The 20,071-nt window shown below is 44.1% G+C and overlaps 1 protein-coding gene across 3 annotated transcripts in view; it reads right to left on the minus strand.

Annotated features, from left to right (window-relative positions):
* Positions 1-20,071, minus strand: part of PSD3 (pleckstrin and Sec7 domain containing 3) — an 811,466-nt gene that overhangs the window by 422,464 nt on the left and 368,931 nt on the right. For all 3 annotated transcript variants that reach the window (XM_033915196.1, XM_033915210.1, XM_033915202.1), the window contains one exon: positions 12,570-12,628. In XM_033915196.1, the coding sequence (XP_033771087.1) occupies positions 12,570-12,628 (59 nt within the window). The remainder of the gene's footprint in view (positions 1-12,569; positions 12,629-20,071) is intronic.

Genomic DNA, 20,071 nt, shown 5'->3' on the forward strand with positions numbered 1-20,071 from the left:
CCAAGTAGCTGTTTTACAAATATCTTCAACGGGAGTGGAATGCAAAAGAGCCACTGATGCTGCCATAGCTTGGACCTTGTGTGTTGTTAATACATTCCTCGAGCTGCAGTCCAGCCTGAGCATAGCAATGCAGGTCGCTAACCATGTGGAAATAGTTTGCTGGGTTACAGGAAGGCCCAATCTGTTAGGATCAAAATAGATGAACAGTTGAAGTGAAGACCTGTGTGAACTTAGTCCAAAGTATGAAGAGCAGTTTCTCCAAGGTGAGAAAGAGATCTTGGAAAGAAAACAAGAAACACAATGGATTGATTCAGGTGAATTTCAGGTGACCACTTTCCAAGTTAAAATCTTAAGATGAGTAGATGCCAGTAATTCAAATGGCAGCTTTATTAGACTGGTGAGAACTACATTGAGATCCCATATAACTGGAGGCAATTTTAGTGGAGGTTTCAAGTTCAAGAGTCCCTTCATAAACCAGGAAACAAGCGGATGAGTAGCCAGAGTTATATTGTTGAAAGGAGCATGGTAAGTACCAATAACACTGAGGTGAACTCTGACCGAAGTGCTCTTGAGCCCTGAGTTGGATAAATGAAGAAGGTAGTCTAATACTGAAGGAATAGAAGATGTGGAAGGAGCCAGGGATGGAGATTACACCATGAAATGAAGCGTATCCATTTGAGTCGACAGCAGTGCTGAGTAGAAGGTTTAGAAAGATTGAAATTTGCTGAAGTCAGGTTGAGAGGTACCTAGCTGTTAGTTACAAAGATTGTAGACTGGGATGTAAAAGAGGGTTGTTGCTGCCACCATCTTGCGCTTTGTGAATACTCTTGGAGATGAAGCAAGGCCAAATGGCAGAACTTGTACTGGAAATGCTGATGATCCACACAAAAATGAAGAAACTGTCTGTGTTCTAGGAGTATGGATATGTGCATGTAGGCCTTTTTGAGGTCTAGAGAACACAGCCAATCATTTTGTTCTAGGAGGGGGAATAGGGTGCAAAACTTTTCTTTGACTAAATATTTCTTGAGAGCTCGGAGGTCAAGAATAGGATGAAGACCTTCCATCTTCTTTAGAATTAGGAAATACCTGGAGTAGAACCCCTGGTTTTTCTGAGAAGGGGGTACTACTTCTGTGGTGTTTAGTTGAAGCAGAGCTTCAATTTCCTGAAGAAGAAGGGACGTTTGTTGAGATGTTAAAGAGAACTCTCTTGGAGGGTTGTTTGGAGGAATGGTGATGAAATGAAAAGCGTAACCCTCCTGAATGACTTTGAGGACCCTGGTGTCCGTGGTAATGAGAATCAGCGTTGATGATATAATAGATTGGGGAGGTGGCTGAGATTGGGGTATTGCGGCTATGCTCACTTGAAACATGTCAAAAAGACTGAGCTAGTTTCTAAGGAGCAGAAGTCTGAGGTTTCTGAGGCTTTTGTGATTTCTGCCTCTTCTGTAGTAGTGGTTTTGAAAAGGACAAGGTTGTTGAATAACGCTTCTTATATGAATAGGAAGCAGGTCTCTGAGAAGATTTCGATGTCTGAGTCTTAGTCTTGGATCCCGTTAAGGTGGGCCAGCTTTGTTCATACCGGTAAGTCTTTGGGTGGCATCCTCCACTTTGTCCTCAAAGAGCTCCTCACCAAGACAGGGAATGCCGTTGCATAGCAATAGACATAGCCAATGCTCTGGATGTCACATCACTTGCATCAAAAGCTGATCTCGCTAAAATCTTTCTGGTTTGAAGAAGGCTATGAGTAGTCTCCTGAAATTCTGGAAGTCGTTCAGATGGAATATATTGTTGAAAATCAACCAATTTCTTAATGAGTTGTTTAAGGTAAAACGACATATAGAAATTATAACTGAGAACTCTGTTGGCTAACATAGAATTTTGGAAGAGGTAGCGCCCAAACTTATCAATGTGGCTTTAATGTCCTGGTTGAGCAGTGGCATATACTCTGTACTGGAAGATTTTTTAAGAGTAGATTCCACCAGTAAAGATTGATATGCCAGTTGCAGCTTATCAAAGCCGGGACAGGATTGTATTCTTGGAGCTATGGGAAGAGTGAGTCTCTCAGTTCTTAAAAAGAGTCTCCTTAAGGAGATTGTGAAGAGGCAATTTAAGGAGCTCTTTAGGAGGTTCATCAAAGTCCAACACCTCAAGGAGCTCTGCTCTGGGCTCAACATCCAACTCCAGCTTAACAGGCAAAGATTTTCCCATCTGCCTGATAAATTTGGTGAAAGAAAGTCCTTCTGGAGGAGATCTACGTCTAGGCAGTGGAGGAAATGGATCTGATGGGATGCCATATGACTCTGGAGCAGACAAGGTGGGTTCAAAATCAGAATCCACAATTGCAACTCCAGGAGATTCTCTATAGCAGGGGTGTCAATGTCGGTCCTCGAGGGTCACAATCCAATCGGGTTTTCAAGATTTCCCCAATGAATATGCATGAGATCTATTTTCATGCTCTGCTTTCAATGCATATTCATTGGAGAAATCCTGAAAACCCACCTGGATTGCGGCCCTCTAAGACCAACTTTGACACCTGTGCTCTATAGGAAGGAGAAGAAGGATGCTTACTTGTCTGAGAAGTATGATGATTGTGAAAACCTCGAGATGGGCTCCTTCAACGATGTCAGTACAAGTTCATCGATGAGAATGTTTAGATTTTGATCTGCATCAAGAACAGGAATCGGTACTGTATGATCCACACTTAGATTTAAAGGAGCGAGCATCTGTACCTTGTGATCTCATTGTCCGTTAATGCTTCGATAGAGAACTGAAGTTGTTACCCTGTCTGGTAACACCTCCAAGTCTTCACATAGACCGCTACTGTGGACTTCCTTTTGCTGTGAAACAACGTGGCAATCATAGTTGAAGAATAGCTCCAGCTAGTCAAGGCCGCGCATTCAAGAGTCATGCTGTAAGACCAAAGCGGTCCGGATCCTGCTTCGCAATTGGACCCTGCAAGAAGAGGTGAGAATGACAAGGTAGCTGGAGTGGAACTAAGTCCTCGGCCAATTGGGGTCCAGAGTCTGATGACTGAGAAAATCCGCTTGAATGTTGTCCACTCTTGCCATATATGCCACTGACAGAGCCATTAGGTGTCACTCCACCTACCAGAAGAGAAGCCGAGCCTCCACACTTAGGTAGGGATTTCTCGTGCCCCTCTGCCGATTGAGTTACCACCATGGTATTGTCCAAGAATACGTGGATTGCTTGATGACGGAGATGAACCTCAAAGTGGAGAGCCAGCTGAATTGACCGAAGCTCCAGGCGACTGATTGACCACTTGCACTCTGAGGGAGCCCACTAGCCCTGAACAGGGATGGTCATACGCACCGCTCCGCAGCCTTTCAGACTCGCTTTTGTAGATAGAATCACCCAATCTGAGATTTGGAAGGGAAGGCCCCTGGAGAGTGAGAGAGGTTGAAATCACCAAGCAAGACTGTTCCATGCCACAGTCATCCAGGGCATGTAATAGGTCCTGCTGGGGATTTCAACGCGAAAGCAGAGCATCCTGCAGCAGACGCAGATGGGCTCAGGCCCAAAGGATCACCTCAATCGTTGCCACCACGATCCCCAGAACCTGGAGGTACTGCCATGTCGTTGGGACCGGAGTGGCCAGAAAGTCTGATAACCTGCCGAAGCTTCTCCTGACGGGACATATGAAGGAACACTTTGTTCTATCCAATGTGAAATAGAACTCCTAGGTATTCCAAATCCTGCGTCGGCTCAAAATGAATCTTCCTGAAGTTGATCACCAAGCCCAGGTGCTGCAACTGTACCACCTGATGAACAGCCTGACACCCCTCGGAGTGCAAGGGAGCTCTGTTCAACCAGTCGTCCAGATATGGGTGAACCAGGACACCCAGGGTACAAAGATGGGCCACCACCACCACCACCATCACTTTGGTGAAGGTCCTGGGTATTGTTGCCAACCCAAAGGGTATCACCGCAAACTGAAAATGTTGCCCCAAGACATGGAACTTCAGATACTTCCAATGGTCTCGAAAAATGGGAATGTAGAGATATGCCTCCATCAGATCCAAGGAGACTAGAAACTCCCCCAGGGCCATCGATGCTATCACTGAGTACAACATCTCCATGCAGCACCATGCATCTCCATGCATGAGGCATTTTCAGCACCACATTGACCACCTTGAGGTCCAGAATCGGTCTCCAATCGTAGCCTTTCTTTGGAACAATGAAGTATGTCGAGTATCTCCTGGAGCTCGAGTCTTGCTCTGGAACGGGTTCTATGGCCGCAATGTTGAGTAATCTGCGGACTGTGGCCTGCACCCGAACCGCTTTCTCAGTGCGACCCGCAGGGAAGTCCACAAAATACTCCTTCAGAGAACAAAGAAACTCCAGTTTGTAGCCTTTCCTGAAAACTTGCAAGACTCAGTGGTCGGAGATAATGGCCCGCCACTCCTCCAGAAAAGTCAACAACCACCCCCGATGCGCAGGGTGGGGGGAAGACACTGGCCTGGCATCAGAACTGCATTTTTGCAGGAGCTGCCAGATTACTCCCCATGGATTGCTGACATCAGGAACCACCGAAGCATGGTCTGGCAGGCAAAAAGGACCGATGTTCCATGGGAGAGCCTGAGTACGGACAAGAGCACCTGAAGGGACAAAAATTAAGATGCCCCGAACCCCTGGAGGGGTGGGATCTATACACAGGCAGTGACTTGGGCCTGCGATCCTGCACACTGACCATAAGGTCATCCAGACCCTAGCAGAACTACAGCTGTCCATTAAAGGACAAAGGGCTCAAGGTCACTTTAGAAGATGAATCGCCAGACTACTGCCAGATCCAGAGCATCCTGCAAGCCGAAATGGAATAGGCGGAAAGCTTAGCAAAGATTTTCAAGATATCATAAAAAGCATCAGCCATATAATCCACTTCCGAGATTATAAAATCCAAGTCATGAAGCACCACAGTATCAGGATCATGGCGCAGCTTGGAATGGCACGACCGGGCCATGAAAGAAGAGGTTGTTTAACACCTTAACACCAGTGGCTGCCGAATTAAACAGACGCTTAAGGACAAAATCACACGTCGGTCCTGAGCATCCTTCAGGACCACTCCCCCATCACTGGGGAGAGAAGTGCACTTGGTGACCTGCATCACTAAGGTATCCACCTTCAGGGAAGCAAAGCACTTGTTAAAGGCATCTGCCATGGGATAAATCCGCGCCATGGCAAAAACACATTTCAAGGGACCCTGTAGTCTGGAACCAAGGTTTATGTGAAAGTGTTCCACAGAAAGAACTACCTGTAGTCAAAGTGGAGAGGACCCTAGTAAGTGCTCCTAACCAACTATACAGCAATCAAGTATAACTTCTAAGACTGACACTGTCCACTGTCTAAACTAAACTAAACCTTAGGTTTGTATACCGCTCCATTTCCGCGTGCGCAGAGCTCGGCACGGTTTACAGAGGTTGAGAGGAAAGGAACTACAAAGAAAGGATATAGGAGAGGGACTGAGGAGATAGAGGGGGACAGGATACTAGAGCACGGGAAGTGATTAGATTTTTGAAAAGAGCCAAGTTTTCAAGTGTTTGCGGAAGGATTGGAAGGAGCTAGAATTTCTGAGTGGGGATGAAAGGTTGTTCCAGAGTTCTGTGGTTCTAAAGGGGAGGGATGTTCCAAGTTTTCCTGTGCGGGATATACCTTTTATAGAAGGGAAAGATAGTTTCAGTTTTTGGGAGGATCTAGTCGAGAGCGGGTTTGAGGAATTCCAGAAGAGTGGGATAACGGGAGGAAGGACGCCATGTAGTATCTTGAAGGCTATGCAGGCACATTTATAGAGGACTCTGGAGTATACTGGGAGCCAGTGAAGCTTGGAGAGGAGTGGGGAAACGTGGTCGAACTTGCCTTTTGCGAAAATAAGCTTGGCCGCGGCGTTCTGAATTAGCTGAAGTCTATGGAGGTTTTTCTTAGTTAGGCTTATATAGATGGAGTTGCAGTAGTCCAGTCTAGAGAGGATGGTGGATTGAACGAGGATGGCGAAATGAGAATGATGAAAGCAGGATCTTACTTTCCTCAACATATGGAGGCTAAAGAAGCATTTTTTTACCAGGGAGTTGAGGTGATCGTTGAAGGAGAGAGAGGAATCTAAGATGATGCCTAGGACTTTGCTTGAAAACTCAAGCTGAAGAGTGGGGCCGGAAGGTAGAGGGATGGAGGTGGGTAAATGGTCTGAGATTGGGCCGAGCCAAAGTAGTTTGGTTTTGGACTCATTCAGTTTCATTTGTACAGATTGGGCCCAGGATTGGAGGTTCGTAATACATGTGGAGATGTTCTCAGCGAGGTTCGAGAGGTTCGAGTCGGTTTCGAGGAGGATGAGGATGTCATCAGCGTAGGAGTAGAGAGTTTCTAGGGGGGATAAATGAAGGAGTTTCAGAGAGGACATGTAGATGTTGAAAAGGATAGGGGAGAGGGGTGAGCCTTGCGGGACTCCACATTTCGGCTTCCAGGCGGGGGATGAGGTACCGTTTGTGTTAACGGTGTAGGAGCGGAAGCATAGGAATTTCGAGAACCAATCCAGGACTGTGGAGCTTATGCCTATTTCGGAGAGTTGGAAGATTAGGATGTCGTGGTGAACGACATCGAAGGCTGCGGAGAGGTCGAATTGAAGAAGAACAGCAAATTTGTTGCGAGAATGGAGTTGTTGCACCTTAGAGATTAGTGAGGCCAAGAGGGATTCGGTGCTGAAGTTGGGTCTGAAGCCGAATTGGTGGGGTAGGAGGATAGAGAATCGTTCTAGGTAGGATGAGAGTTGAGTGGATATGATGGATTCTAATAGCTTGGTTAGGAGAGGGATATTTGCTATAGGACGGTAATTTGATGGAATGGAGGGATCGAGGTCGGCCTTTTTCAGTAGAGGGGACAGTGAAATGTGTCCCATGTCGGGGGAGAAAAGGCCTGATGTTAGGGCAGAGTTTATAAGTTCGGTGAGGGAAGCGATGGCCTGTGTAGGGATATTCTCGAATAGGTAGGAGGGGAAAGGATCCAAAATGCACTTGCAAGTTTTTAGTTTGAGGCAGAGTTTGGAGACTTGCGGTTCAGAGACAAGCTCGAAGGCGGTCCAGGATCTGTCGGCAGGAATGGATACAGGTAAGGTAGAGTTGGGAACAATAGAGGTCAGGGAATTGTAGGAGACTGTGGGGGGGAAGGAGCATCTTAGAGTGGTAATCTTTTCATTAAAGAAATTTGCAAGGGCCTCGGCTGATAGAGATGGTGGAAGCAAAGACGGGTCTTTTTTTGTAGTTAGGGAGCGCCAGATGTAGAACAGCGCACTGATCTGGTTGTTGGATCTGGAGATCTTGTCTCCAAAGAAGTTTTTCCTGGCTTTTTTTAATGTTGAATTGTAAAATTTAATATTAGCCCTCCAGGTCTGTCTATCAGAGGGGGATTTGGATTTTTTCCATTTGCGCTCCAAAGCGCGACACTTCTGTTTCAATTCTCTGTGAAGAGGTAGGTACCAGGAGGCCTTTCGGGGATAGGAGATGGTTTTGGTGGTTAATGGAGCAAGGGAGTGGTAGGTGGACTCGGAGAGGACGGTCCAGTTGTGCCAATGTGATTCGGGGTCGGTCTAGGGTTGGAGGAGAGTTTGTTGAGAAATTTGGAACAGAATAGGTTGCTTGAGGTTTTTTTGCGGAAGGTTATGGAATGAGAGGAGTGGGGTGGGGAGTCAAGATGTGACATGAAGACGGGGAGACAGGTAGTCCCTAAGAAGTGGTCTGACCAAGGGACTTGTTCCCAGCGAGTGTCGTCGGTTGAGGTTTTGAAGGCGATAAGATCAATGAAGGTGGTGAAGTCTAGAGTATGCCCTTTTTCGTGGGTTGGGGATGGGGTGGGTGAGGGAAAGCCAAGAGAGGTAAGGAAGTTGTTGAATTCGGATGTATCATTGTTATTTGTGTCGTCGAGGTGGAGATTGATATCACCAACAATCAGAAGTCTTTGGAATTTAAGGAAGGCATTTGTTATGGTCTCATAGACGATATTTGAAGATTTCGCCCAAGGGGTGGGTGGCCGGTATAGTAATAGGATGCCCAATGGGTGGGTGCGGAGTTCGTCATTGACTGAAGCAAGCAAATATTCTAGAGAAGGATGGGTGCCCGTCTCAAGGAGCTGGACGTCGAAGAAAGATTTGTAGAGGAGTGCCAGGCCACCTCCTTTTCGATTGGGTCTGGGGGAAAAGAGGCCTTGGTAACCGTGGGGGAGGAGTTCGTTTTGTGTGAATAGGTCGTCTTTGGCGATCCATGATTCTGTGATGCACAGGAATCCAGGGTCGAGCTCATCTAGAAGGTCTTTCAAGATTTGGGTCTTGTTGCACGCGGATCTGGCATTGCAATAAAGTGTCGGGACTGGGGTGAGAGAGTCCGGGACAGTGTTGGGAGGATTGGCAGGGGGTAGGGGCTTTAGGGAATCTTGGTTGACTTTTCGGGGGTTTTTCTTGGGAGGGGAATTTCTGGTGCGTATCAGTGTGGGGATTCTGAGTCCGGGGCAGATGGTATTGGTGTTAGCGGGGTCGAGTAGGTTGGGGGAGGGAGGTTTCAGACAGAGGGAAGGATAGAGAGGTGAGCAGAGTAGGAGGAGAAGGATCCAGAAGGATGGATTCATGGTGGGGTGGTTGGTGTGTGAGAGTCTGCAGCAAGGGGGAGTAGAGTTGGTTGAGGAAGGAGCAGGGGAACTTGAATTGAGCTTACTAAGTACGGGGCCGAGAGAGGGGAGGAGAGCCTTTTTTTCTTTTATATATATATATATATATATTATTTTTTTTTTAAATATATATATATATATATATATATATATATATATATAAATATATATATATATAAATATAAATATAAATATAATATATTTAAAATATAAATTATTATAAATTATTATAAATTATTATAAAATATAAATATATTTAAAATATAAATTAAATATAAATATATATATATATATATATATATATATAAATATATATAAATATATATATATATTTTTTTTTTTTTTTTTTTTTTGGGACTAAAGGGGCTAGTGAGGACAATTGGCGGCTAAGCGCTTTCCGTGTGGTGCCTAGAGCGGAGAGACTTGGGGCAATAAATGGGTAATAGGGGGATTGCACAGTTAAGATATATAAGTAGCCCAGGATGTGCTAGGGCAGGGGTCTGCAACCTTTAAGACATAAAGAGCCACTTGGACCCGTTTTCGAAAAGAAAAAAAAACTTGTAGCCGCAAAACCATTATAAAACAAATCTAACACTGCATATATTGTTTCTTATCTTAATGCTACAGGATCACTAAATTGAAAATAAAATCATTTTTCCTACCTTTGCTATTTGGTGATTTCATGAGTCTCTGGTTGCACTTTCTTCTTCTGACTGTGCATCCAATCTTTCTTCCTTTCTTTCAGCCTCCTGTATGTTTCCTCTCCTCCAGACCTCATTCTCTCCCCCAACTTTTTCTTTCTGTCTCCCTGTTCCCCCTTCTTTCTGTCTCTGTCTGCCCCCTTTCTTTCTTTCTCCATGCCCTCCCCCAAGCCACTCGGTTTGCTGCCACCGCCATCGGGGAATAGCCCCCAAGCCACTGCCATCCCAAGCTTTCCCTGCAGAAGCATCGCGCTGACCAGCATTCCGCTCCCTGACGTCAATTCTGACGTAGGAGAGGAAGTTCCGGGCCAACAAGGCATTTCTCCTCATTCCATCCAGCCTGAGCCCCATCTCTCCTTGATCCAGCATTTCCCTTCTGTGTCTGTCAGAATTACCATTCCACCTATTTTCCAGCATCACCCTTCTTTGTGTCCATCTCACCTATATCCCTATCTCACCACTTTTTCAGAATCTTCATTTGTCTCTATCCTTGTCTTTACCCCATGTTCACCATTTGCCCTTTCAATGTCTTTATCCCCCCCCCCCACTTTTTCAGCATTACTTCTATGTCTCTATTTCACCTCCTCTTCATGTCCCCTCTGTATCTCTATCCTTATTCAGTAGGTCCTGCTTACCCTTTCTCTTCTTTGTGTCACTATCTCCATTTTCAGCTTTCCCCCCTTTTCCTTTGTTAATGCACCCTGTAGCCAGAATCTTTCCACCCTCCCTCCACTCCGGCCCAGCCCAGTATGAAATATTTCCTTTTGTTTCCCTCCCCTCTCTCTTTCTCTCTCTCTTCTGCTCCCTCACCCACGAGTCCTGCATCTGGCCCTCTCCCTTCTACCTGCACCTGGCAACACCCCCCTGCTCCGCGGCTCTCTTCAGCAACTCGTCAGCAGCAGTGATCAAGACAAGCTGCCGACATCGAGGCCTTCCCTCTACGAGTCCCGCCTTTGTGGAAAAAGGAAGTTGAAACAAGCGGGACTCGCAGAGGGTAGGCCCCGACGTCAGAAGCTTGTGTCGATCGCTGCTGCTGAGTTGCCGAAGAGAGCCGCGGAGCAGGGGATGTGGCCGGAAGCAGGTAGAAGGGAGAGGGAGATAGGAAGGCTGTAGATCTCCGGAGCATGACACCGACCCCGGCCAGGATGATTTCTTTTTCAGGCGTGCACCTTACAAGTCCAGCGTCGCGGCGGGAAATAGCCATGCTGAGCAGTGAGCTCAGCACTACACAGATGAAAGCCTTGCTTGCTGATTGGTCCGGCGGCACGGCGCCGGACCAATCAGCAAGCAAGGCTTTCATCCGTGTATGTGCTGAGCTCACTGCTCAGCATGGCTATTTCCCGCTGCGACGCCGGACTTGTAAGCTGCATGCCTGCGTGACACACTACCGGAGCCGCAGCAAAGGTGGAAAAGAGCCGCATCCGGCTCTGGAGCCGCAGGATGCCGACCCCCGTGCTAGGGGAACGGGGCAACTGAAGTGAGAGACTGGTAAAAAACCTTTGGCAGAGAGTACAGTATGGTGCAGAAACTGAGCAAAAAAAACAGGTAAAAGTTTGGCATCAAAACAGGAGCAAATACAATAGTAAAATATGGTACAGAAAACAGGGGTATAAACAATGGTAAACTTTGACAACGGGCAGAATCCGGGTTGGGTAAGGGGAGCTGAGAGTCTGGAGGCCTTCAGTGGACCCTGATAGGCCAAGGAGGGGGAGGGCGGTGGGGTGAGGCAGAGAGGAGCCCGAGCGTGCTAGTACAGTCTTGCAGGGGCTTCGGCAGCTCTTGGGTGGGCTGTGGGGCAAAGTTTCTAGTGAAGAGCAGGTCCGCACGCTCCCGCAGGAGTGGCGTCGGGTGGAGGAAGGAGGAACAAGATGGAGGAAGCTTCCTCCTTCCTCTGCCTTGGAGGCGCTGGAGCGGAGAAAAAAAGAAAAGCTTTCGTCGGCCCGCAGTAGGCTGGAGAGAGGCCGGGTCACGCTGGCCTTTAGCAGCCCTCGGATGGGCTGGAGAGAAGCAGGCTCGCAAAGTCTGCAGGGCAGGGCAAATCCCTCCTGCTCGAGTGGCGTTGGGTGGAGGAAGGAGGAACAAGATGGAGGAAGCTTCCTCCTTCCTTTGCCTTGGAGGCGCTGGAGCGGAGAAAAAAGAAAAACTTTCGTCGGCCCGCAGTGGGCTGGAGAGAGGCCGGGTCACGCTGGCCTTTAGCAGCCCTCGGATGGGCTGGAGAGAAGCAGGCTCGCAAAGTCTGCAGGGCAGGGCAAATCCCTCCTGCTCGAGTGGCGTCGGGTGGAGGAAAACACTACCATTCCCACCACTGTGAACAGCAACATCTGCTGGAACATTTAGACCGTATCATCTACTTGAAGGTTATCTTTTAAGAGATGGGTAAAGATGTCAACATAGACCCAAGATCTGTAGACAGGTGCAGGACTAAATCCCGATTGACTCTTATCACAAAGGACTGGGAAGAACTGATTCTTTCCTGAAATTTATATTGACAGTAGGAGGCATTGCCTTACTTGTTTTTGTGCTATACCTAGGTATTCATTGGTTGCTTGAAAGCCAGACTTTTAGCCAGCTGAAATTAATTTGAGTCATGATATCTTGATCAACATTTCTTAGGTTTTCTTTGAGTTAAAAGCAATAGTTGTAGGGAGACATTTGAGATTTTATGATAAGCAGTTAGTCACCCTCTAACTGGTCAATAACTGATAATATCACAGCAGCTACTAATTCTTCTCCCCTAGATCTGCCTTAGCCCTTCAGGATGGAAGGCAAGGCAGACACATTTAAACACCAAAACATTTCTCAATCCTCACCAAATTTGAGGAACTAGACAAGGACCTTAATCTGAGAAATAGCCAACAAAGTTATGACAAAACTCATTCTTTTCAGATTGCCTTATGGGATGAAGAGTTTAAGCGATTGTTATCGAAATCTACTTCTTATCTTCATTACAGAAAACAACTTAAAACTTTTTGGGTTTTGAAGTTTTTCAGCTCTTAAAAACTAATTCATCTGTCATCCTGAATTATGAATTATAGTTAGTTTTTTGTAAACTGCATTGAACTTTATGGTAATTGTGGTCTAGAAATAAATTTTTATGTTATGTTTTGTTTGCAATACAGAGTCCTAGTCTATAAGGTATTAAGAACACAACTACTAGTTTATCATTTTACACTCTAGAAGTTTATAGGACTTTTGCAATGTACTTACATGGCCATGTAGGTCAGTGTTGAGCAGCATTATTGCACAGGTAAGGCAATGCACGTCATCTGAAAAGTTAGGAGATGAGATAAATGCACAGCCTACAGTGAACCCACTTACAACACAAAAAGCCTCCAGTCTAAAGTTTTCTGCTGCTAAAATGTCATATGTACCAGGGGATGGGGGAGAATATGGAAGCAAAATCCATGGCATTAGGAACCTTTTCTTATAAACACTACAGCTGCAAGCTTTACCTCCATGTACCTGATTTCAATGAAAATTAAAAGGCCCAAGATAACAGCAAGCACTTTTTTAAAAAATATTTTATTTATTAATTTTCCATTCTTACAACAATTGAATCACACATAATATAATTAATAAATACATGACAATTGAAACTACAATCAATACATCATATCATAAATGATAAAACCCTCCCCATTTTCACATTTCTTATTTCCAAAAAATTATACATATCCCACCCCCCTCCCTATATACCTACTGCCAATGTGCTAAGAAAACTGATCAAGTAGAATACTTAGTCAATGGTTCCCAAATTTTCTTAAAATTGTGAAGATTCCCTTGTTGTAGCACTAATACTTTTTCCATTTTGTATATATGACAAACAGAGTTCCACCAGAATGTATAATTCAATTTGGTATAATCCTTCCAATTTTGAGTTATTTGTTGCATGGCGACTCCTGTTAATATTAATAGCAGCTTGTTATTATTTGCTGAAATCGGACTCTGAGTTCTCATTGCAGTGCCAAATAGTATGGTATCATATGAGAGTCCTACATGATTTTCTAGTAATTTGTTTATTTGGGGCCAAATTAAATTCCAAAAGGCATTTACACAGGTGAAATCATTTGATAATGTCTACTGGCAAGGATACTGTAGCCATTACAACATGGAATTCAATTTCAAAAAGTTTGAAAGTATGTGTGAATTTTTTTAAAGCAAGAGTTTTTTTATGTTTAAACTATTTTATTAATGATAATTGGAAACATACAACATAGACATTGGTCAACTGAACAATATATAATCAAGCAAGAAACAGATTAACATGCCAGGTGATAAGACAATCATCATCAGTTATTCAAATAAAGGTTACACCAGTACCCACCCATCCTGAATAATTATTGTATGTCAATACTACAAATACACCTGTACCAGGGCCCTGGAGATCAGTGGCTCAAAGCCACCCCCATTCCCCCTTACCTGGAAGACCCCATAGGAAAAACAACAAACATAATTCAAACCTGGGGGGGGGGGGGGGGGATGGCCAGACGATCAGCAGAGGCGACCCTCCTAAATTAGAATCCCCATACCCAATCACCCATTAGGATCTCAGATTTTCAAAGTATTGAGTGTCAGGCTACGAGCTTTAGGAGGCAAAGAATAGACATAAGGTCCCCATACTTGCAGGATGTTAGATGCAAAGCATTGATAAAGACAGCTAAGAAAGAATATGAAAAGAAACTTGCAAAAGAGGCAAAAATTCATAGCAATTTTTTTAGGTACATCAGAAGCAGAAAACCTGTGAGGGAATCTGTGGGACCGTTGGATGATCAAGAAGCAAAAGGGGTACTCAGGGAGGATAAGGCCACAGCGGAAAGACTGAATGAATTATTTGCTTCAGTCTTCATGGAAGAAGATGTAAGAGATCGACCTGAATCGGAAATGGTTTTCAAGGGTGATGATGCGGAGGAACTAAAAGAAATCTCGGTGAAATCTGGAAGATGACTGAGCCAAACTGACAAGTTAAAACGTGATAAATTGCCAGGACCAGATGGTATACATTTCAGGGTACTAAAAGAACTCAATCATGAAATTGCTGATCTGCTGTTAGTGATCTGTAACCTGTCACTAAAATCGTCTGTAGTACATGAAGATTGGAGGGTGGCTAATGTTACGCCGATTTTTATAAAGGGCTTCAGGAGAGATCCGGGAAATTACAGATCTATAAGCCTCACTTCGGTGCTGGGAAAAATGGTAGAAACATTTATAAAAAATAAAATTGTGGAACACGTAGACAAACATGATTTAATGAGACGGAGTCAGCATGGGTTCAGCCGAGGGAGGTCTTGTTTTACAAATTTGCTTGACTTCTTTGAAGGTGTGAATAAACGTGGATAAAGGTGAGCCAGTTGATATACACTTCCCCCTCCATATTCGTGGGGGTTAGGGGCAGAGCCGGCCCGCGAATATTGAATATTCGTGAATAACTTTTGGTCCGGCTCTGACCCACCACCCCCGCCTCCCTCCCGCCATCCCAGACCTTACCTGGTGGTCTAGTGGGCTTTCGGGGCAGGAGCGATCTTCCTACGCTCCTGCCCCGTGCAAATCACTCATAGCAAATGGCTGCCATAAGTTCCCGTAGTCTCTCGAGACTATGACGGGAACTCTCCGCAGCCATTTGCTATGAGTGATCTGCAAGGGGCAGAAAGCCTGCTAAACCACCAGGTAAGATCTGGAATGCCGGGAGGAAGGCGGGAGGGAGGGAGGCGGGGAAGGTCTGGAATGCAGCTTTATTTAAAAAAATAAAAAATTGCGAATAACCGAATCCGCAGATACTGAAACCGTGGTTTCGGAGGGCTCACTGTAGTGTATCTTGATTTTCAGAAAACTATTGATAAAGTTCCTCACGAGAGGCTCCTGAGAAAATTAAAGAGTCATGGGATAGGTGGCAAAATTCAGTTGTGGATTAGGAATTGGTTATCGGATAGAAAACAGAGGGTAGGGTTAAATGGTCATTTTTCTCAATGGAGGAAAATAAACAGTGGAAAAGTTGCTGAAATACATGCGGATTGTGAAAAATTGCAGGCGGACCTTAGGAAATTGGAAGACTGGGCATCCAAGTGGCAGATGAAATTTAATGTGGAGAAATGCAAAGTGATGCACATTGGGAACAATAACCTGAATCACAGTTATCGGTTGCTAGGGTCCACTTTGGGAGTTAGCGCCCAAGAAAAGGATCTGGGTATCACTGTAGACAATACGATGAAACTTTCCGCCCAATGTGTGGCGGTGGCCAAAAAAGCAACAGGATGCTGGGAATTATTAAAAAAGGGATGGTTAACAAGACTAAGAATGTTATAATGCCCATGTATTGCTCCATAGTGCAACCTTATTTGGAGTATTGCGTTCAATTCTGGTCTCCTTATCTCAAGAAAGATATAGGGGTACTAGAAAAGGTTCAAAGAAGAGCGACCAAGATGGTAAAGAAGATGGAACTACTCTTGTATGAGGAAAGACTAAAACGGTTAGGGCTCTTCAGCTTGGAAAAGAGAAGGCTGAGAGGAGATATGATTGAAGTCTATAAAATCCTGAGTGGAGCCACTTACACTAATAGAACTTACAAGTTTTGCACCTTGGCCACCTGGCCATTATTTCACAGTAGCAATTTTCACAGTAGCACTTTTCACAATATACTTCTAGGACCCCTGAGGAAGGCGTGATCGCCAAAACACGGACCATGTTGGTCTGGTAGGACCAACACATGTGGACTATCATATTCATATATGTTTTTATTGTGAAGAGTGACAAATAAATCATCATTCAGAAGAGTTTCATCCACAGTCTTTTTTTGTTTTCATCGCTTAGTAAAATGTACCAACAGATCATCTGCAAAAGCTGATATTTTGAACTCTGTCGTGCTAATGCGAACTCCACTAATATCAGAGGTTTTGCAAAATATCCCATATCAAAGGATCTAAGTGAGGATAAAGAAGAGGCGATAAAGGGCATCCCTGCTGAGTACCCTTCTGGATCTCAAAAGGCTGAGAGAGTAACCCGTTAACCCAGTTAGATGCCAGGGAAGAAGCATAAAGTGCCTGGATGGCTTCCAAATAAAATCCTCCAAATCCATAATGCTGTTAACACTGCAAATAAAAATTTCCAAGAAACCCGTTCAAACACTTTTTCTACGTTGAAACTGACAAGGAGAGATGGTAAACAGTGAGGTGTAACATATTCCAGGAAGGTCAAAATGCAGTGAAGGTTATGAGCCACTTTCCTATCCCTAACAAAGCCTACCTGTGGATCCGCTATGAGGTCAGGAAGGATGCGTGCTATGTGGTTAGCCAGAATTTTTGCGAATAGTTTTACCTTGTTATTGAGAAGCGAGATAGGATAATAGGAGCCTGGCAGGTTTGGATCACAACCTAGTTTCAAAAGTACCACTATATGGGCATCTCGTAATAAAGATGGTAAAGATCCCCTCTGAACATAGATATTGAATGTGGAGGCCAAAATAGGTGTTATCTCAGCATGAAGTAATTTATAAAAATCAGAACAAAATACATCGGTTCTCTGAGCTTTCCTCAGTTTACTAGATTGAATAACCAGAGAAACCTCATCCGTCGAGATGGGGGAACTCAACATCCATCATTGGGAATCCGAAATCTGAGGAACCAGAATATTCTCCAAATAGGTCTCACTCAACTCAGATGTGCTAGGAAGATCATACCATTTTTTATAAAACATCTGGTACACCTCTGCTATCTCTTTGTCCGTATGTACCAAAATGTCATCTTCCGCGAGTACCTGCAGCACCCTTGTTGGCCCCTCCAAATTCCGCACCAAATTAGCTAGAAGCTTCCCGCCCTTGTTACCATGTAAATAGAATTGGTGCTTAAAATACTGAAAAGACCGCGCTGTTCGAGCATGGATTAACTCATTCAAGGATGCCTGCGAAGCTAAGAGAGCTTGCTTCCACCGAGAGGTAGGATGGCAAGCATACCAAATTCTATCCACTCTCACCTGCCTCTCCAACTGAAGGCTTTTGGGGTCACAAGCCTTTTCTGGAAGCTACTATAGGCAATGATTTCCCCTCTTAATACTGCCTTAGCGGCATCCCAGTAAAGTACGGGGTCTGCTAAATAAGTCGCATTATTGGACTGGAAGTCTCACCATTTATCAAGCAAGTGGTCTAAGAAGTCAGAATCTTTATATAGTGCCGGAGGGAATTTCCACCTACGTATCCTGTCTCCCGCCATGCCCACCTCCAACGTACACCAGATGAGAGTGTGATCTGATAATCTATAAGGTCCTATACCTGCCAATCGCGTGTTAGAAAATAGACTCTCAGAGGGTAGCTAATAATCAATTCTAGATTGAGAGCCATGAGCTCTGGAAAGATTGGAGTAATCTCTCTCCCTAGGGTGCGGAGTGCGCCAAACATCTAAAAGGTCAAGAGAAAAGCAAAGACAAGTAATGCCCCTAGTACTATCTATACGATCTGTGGTCGGGGGTTAGACTTATCAATACCTGGATTGTGAACCATATTGAAATCCCCACCCATTGCCAGAGGTACCCCCTAAAATCTGTTTAACGCCTGAAATAAAGCTATATAAAAAGACTTTTCATATATATTCAGGGCATAAATGTTGCAAAGCACCAGATTGTCTATTCAGAACCAGAGGTGCCAAAACAAAGCGCCCTGAAGGACCTACCCAAGCAAGCATCCTTCACTGTCACATCTAAGGTCTTCTGAATTAAGATCAATACTCCAGCCTTCCAATATACCACTTCTGCTCCTATCACCTTTCCTACCCACCAACGCTTAAACTTCTCATGCTCAACAGAGGTCAGGTGCGTATCCTGCAGAAAAGTCAGATCTGCCTTATATCAATTCAGGGTTTACAATATTTTTTGTCTCTTAACTGGAGAGGTTACTCCATTAACATTCCAAGAAATCAATTTAAGCATTAGTCTCCCTCAGTAATATAAATGGATAAAGAGAGGCATAAAGAAATAGGTGAGGCCACCCCAGCCTACAGTCCCACCCAAGTAATAGCCTCTCATGTATACACAGAAGACACAAATCCTCCTGCAGGAGCTGTGAACCTTGAAGTCAGATCCGTCTGCCTCCCCCCAAAAAATAAAGTACAAGAGAAAATAAGAAGAATAAAGAAAAACAAAAAGAACATTCATGCAAATCAAGAAACTAAGCAAAGTGAAAAAGCCTTCCCAAGCCCCCCGTCCAACCACAGGTGGCCCGCCCCTACAACCCCAAAAAGACATGTCCCTGAGGACAACATAGGGTAGTCTAGAGCTATTTGTGTACCCCCCTCTTATCCAAAACAGTTATTTAACTAGTAAACTTTAAAGACACATAATCAACAATAGATCATTCACCCAACATCCCAGTCATGTAACCTCAGTGCCCCACCTGTCAAGAGAGCCACGTATAAATGAGTCAAATGCAAATAAAGTATGTAACCATCTTATTTCAAATACAGTCATCTGCCTTGTAAGATCAAACACGCTATTAACACACTTACTGTCATTCATACTTCTCACACAATCGCCCCGAACCATCCATCTTCCTTCCCCTAAACTACCCCCAACTGTAGGACTCCCTACCCCTCTTGTACAGCACATCACAGACACCAAACCACACTTAGGCATATTAGCAAAAGTCCTGCTTGCTTCTTGTCAAGCAGCTCCAAATCAGGAAGATGAAATCAAAAAAATAGCTGCTTAGAATCAGAAGATCAGAGCTGGAACAAGTCAAAACAAACTAGTGTCATATCCAGGGATCAGAGGTTCATCAAGCTGAAAAAGGTGAAAAATCAGTCGTTCAGGAGGTCCAAATAATAGCCAACATTTGGTGATTTCCAGTGCTCATCACCCAAAAGCAAGAGTTTTTTAAACCATTATATTAAAAAGTCAGAAGATTTGTTTTTTTTTTTTTTACAGCTTACAATCGTTAGGTCAATTTTAGCATCACATGGGTAACAACATTTTTCTGTTTTATTTTCAATATATACCTCTCTGATACTCCTGAGTTCTAATTTTGTACATGAACAATATTGTCTAGAAAATGTTAATGCACATTTTATTAGGAGGGCAGAAAAGTAACAGAAGAATCAAGCTTCACAGGACTCAAAATTACACCAAACACAATAGAAGTAACCATAGAAGACAACAGAACGCCAAATGGAATTGTAATCTCTATAATGTAGTAATGTCATCAGACTCGGTATGGCTATGTTTCGGCCACTAGGCCTGTATCAGGAATTTTTGATGAAAAATGTGTCTATATATAACTGACAATAGAGAGCTCTCAGTCTAACCTTATATATGGTAAGTTTGAATAATAAAATCAAGCTCATTAATGAGTGTCGGAGGCTAGCAGCCATTTTCAGTGGTTACTCAGGTCTATGATGTATGCTTTCTGTGTCGCAGTATACTCAGATTTGCTTTAACATTCCTTTAATACTTAACAAGCTTGAAAGTAATAAAAAAAATATTTTGTTACTCATATACTATTATGTCCAAATTTCCAGTTACTCTTTTTGCTACCTTTTCATTTACATTTCATGACAGTACGTGCATCATTTTCACTCTGTCTTATATTTCTGGCTTGTTCAAAAATTGTGGCCTTTTGCTTCAAAAATGCTGCAGTCTGATGGGTCTGAGTACATAATATGTAAAATGCTCTGAGTATATCCCATAGAAATGTGGGATATCAAAATCCTATTCACTGTCCCTGTATGAATAAC

Source organism: Geotrypetes seraphini, chromosome 1, assembly GCF_902459505.1.
Source record: "Geotrypetes seraphini chromosome 1, aGeoSer1.1, whole genome shotgun sequence".
Taxonomy (NCBI): domain Eukaryota; kingdom Metazoa; phylum Chordata; class Amphibia; order Gymnophiona; family Dermophiidae; genus Geotrypetes; species Geotrypetes seraphini.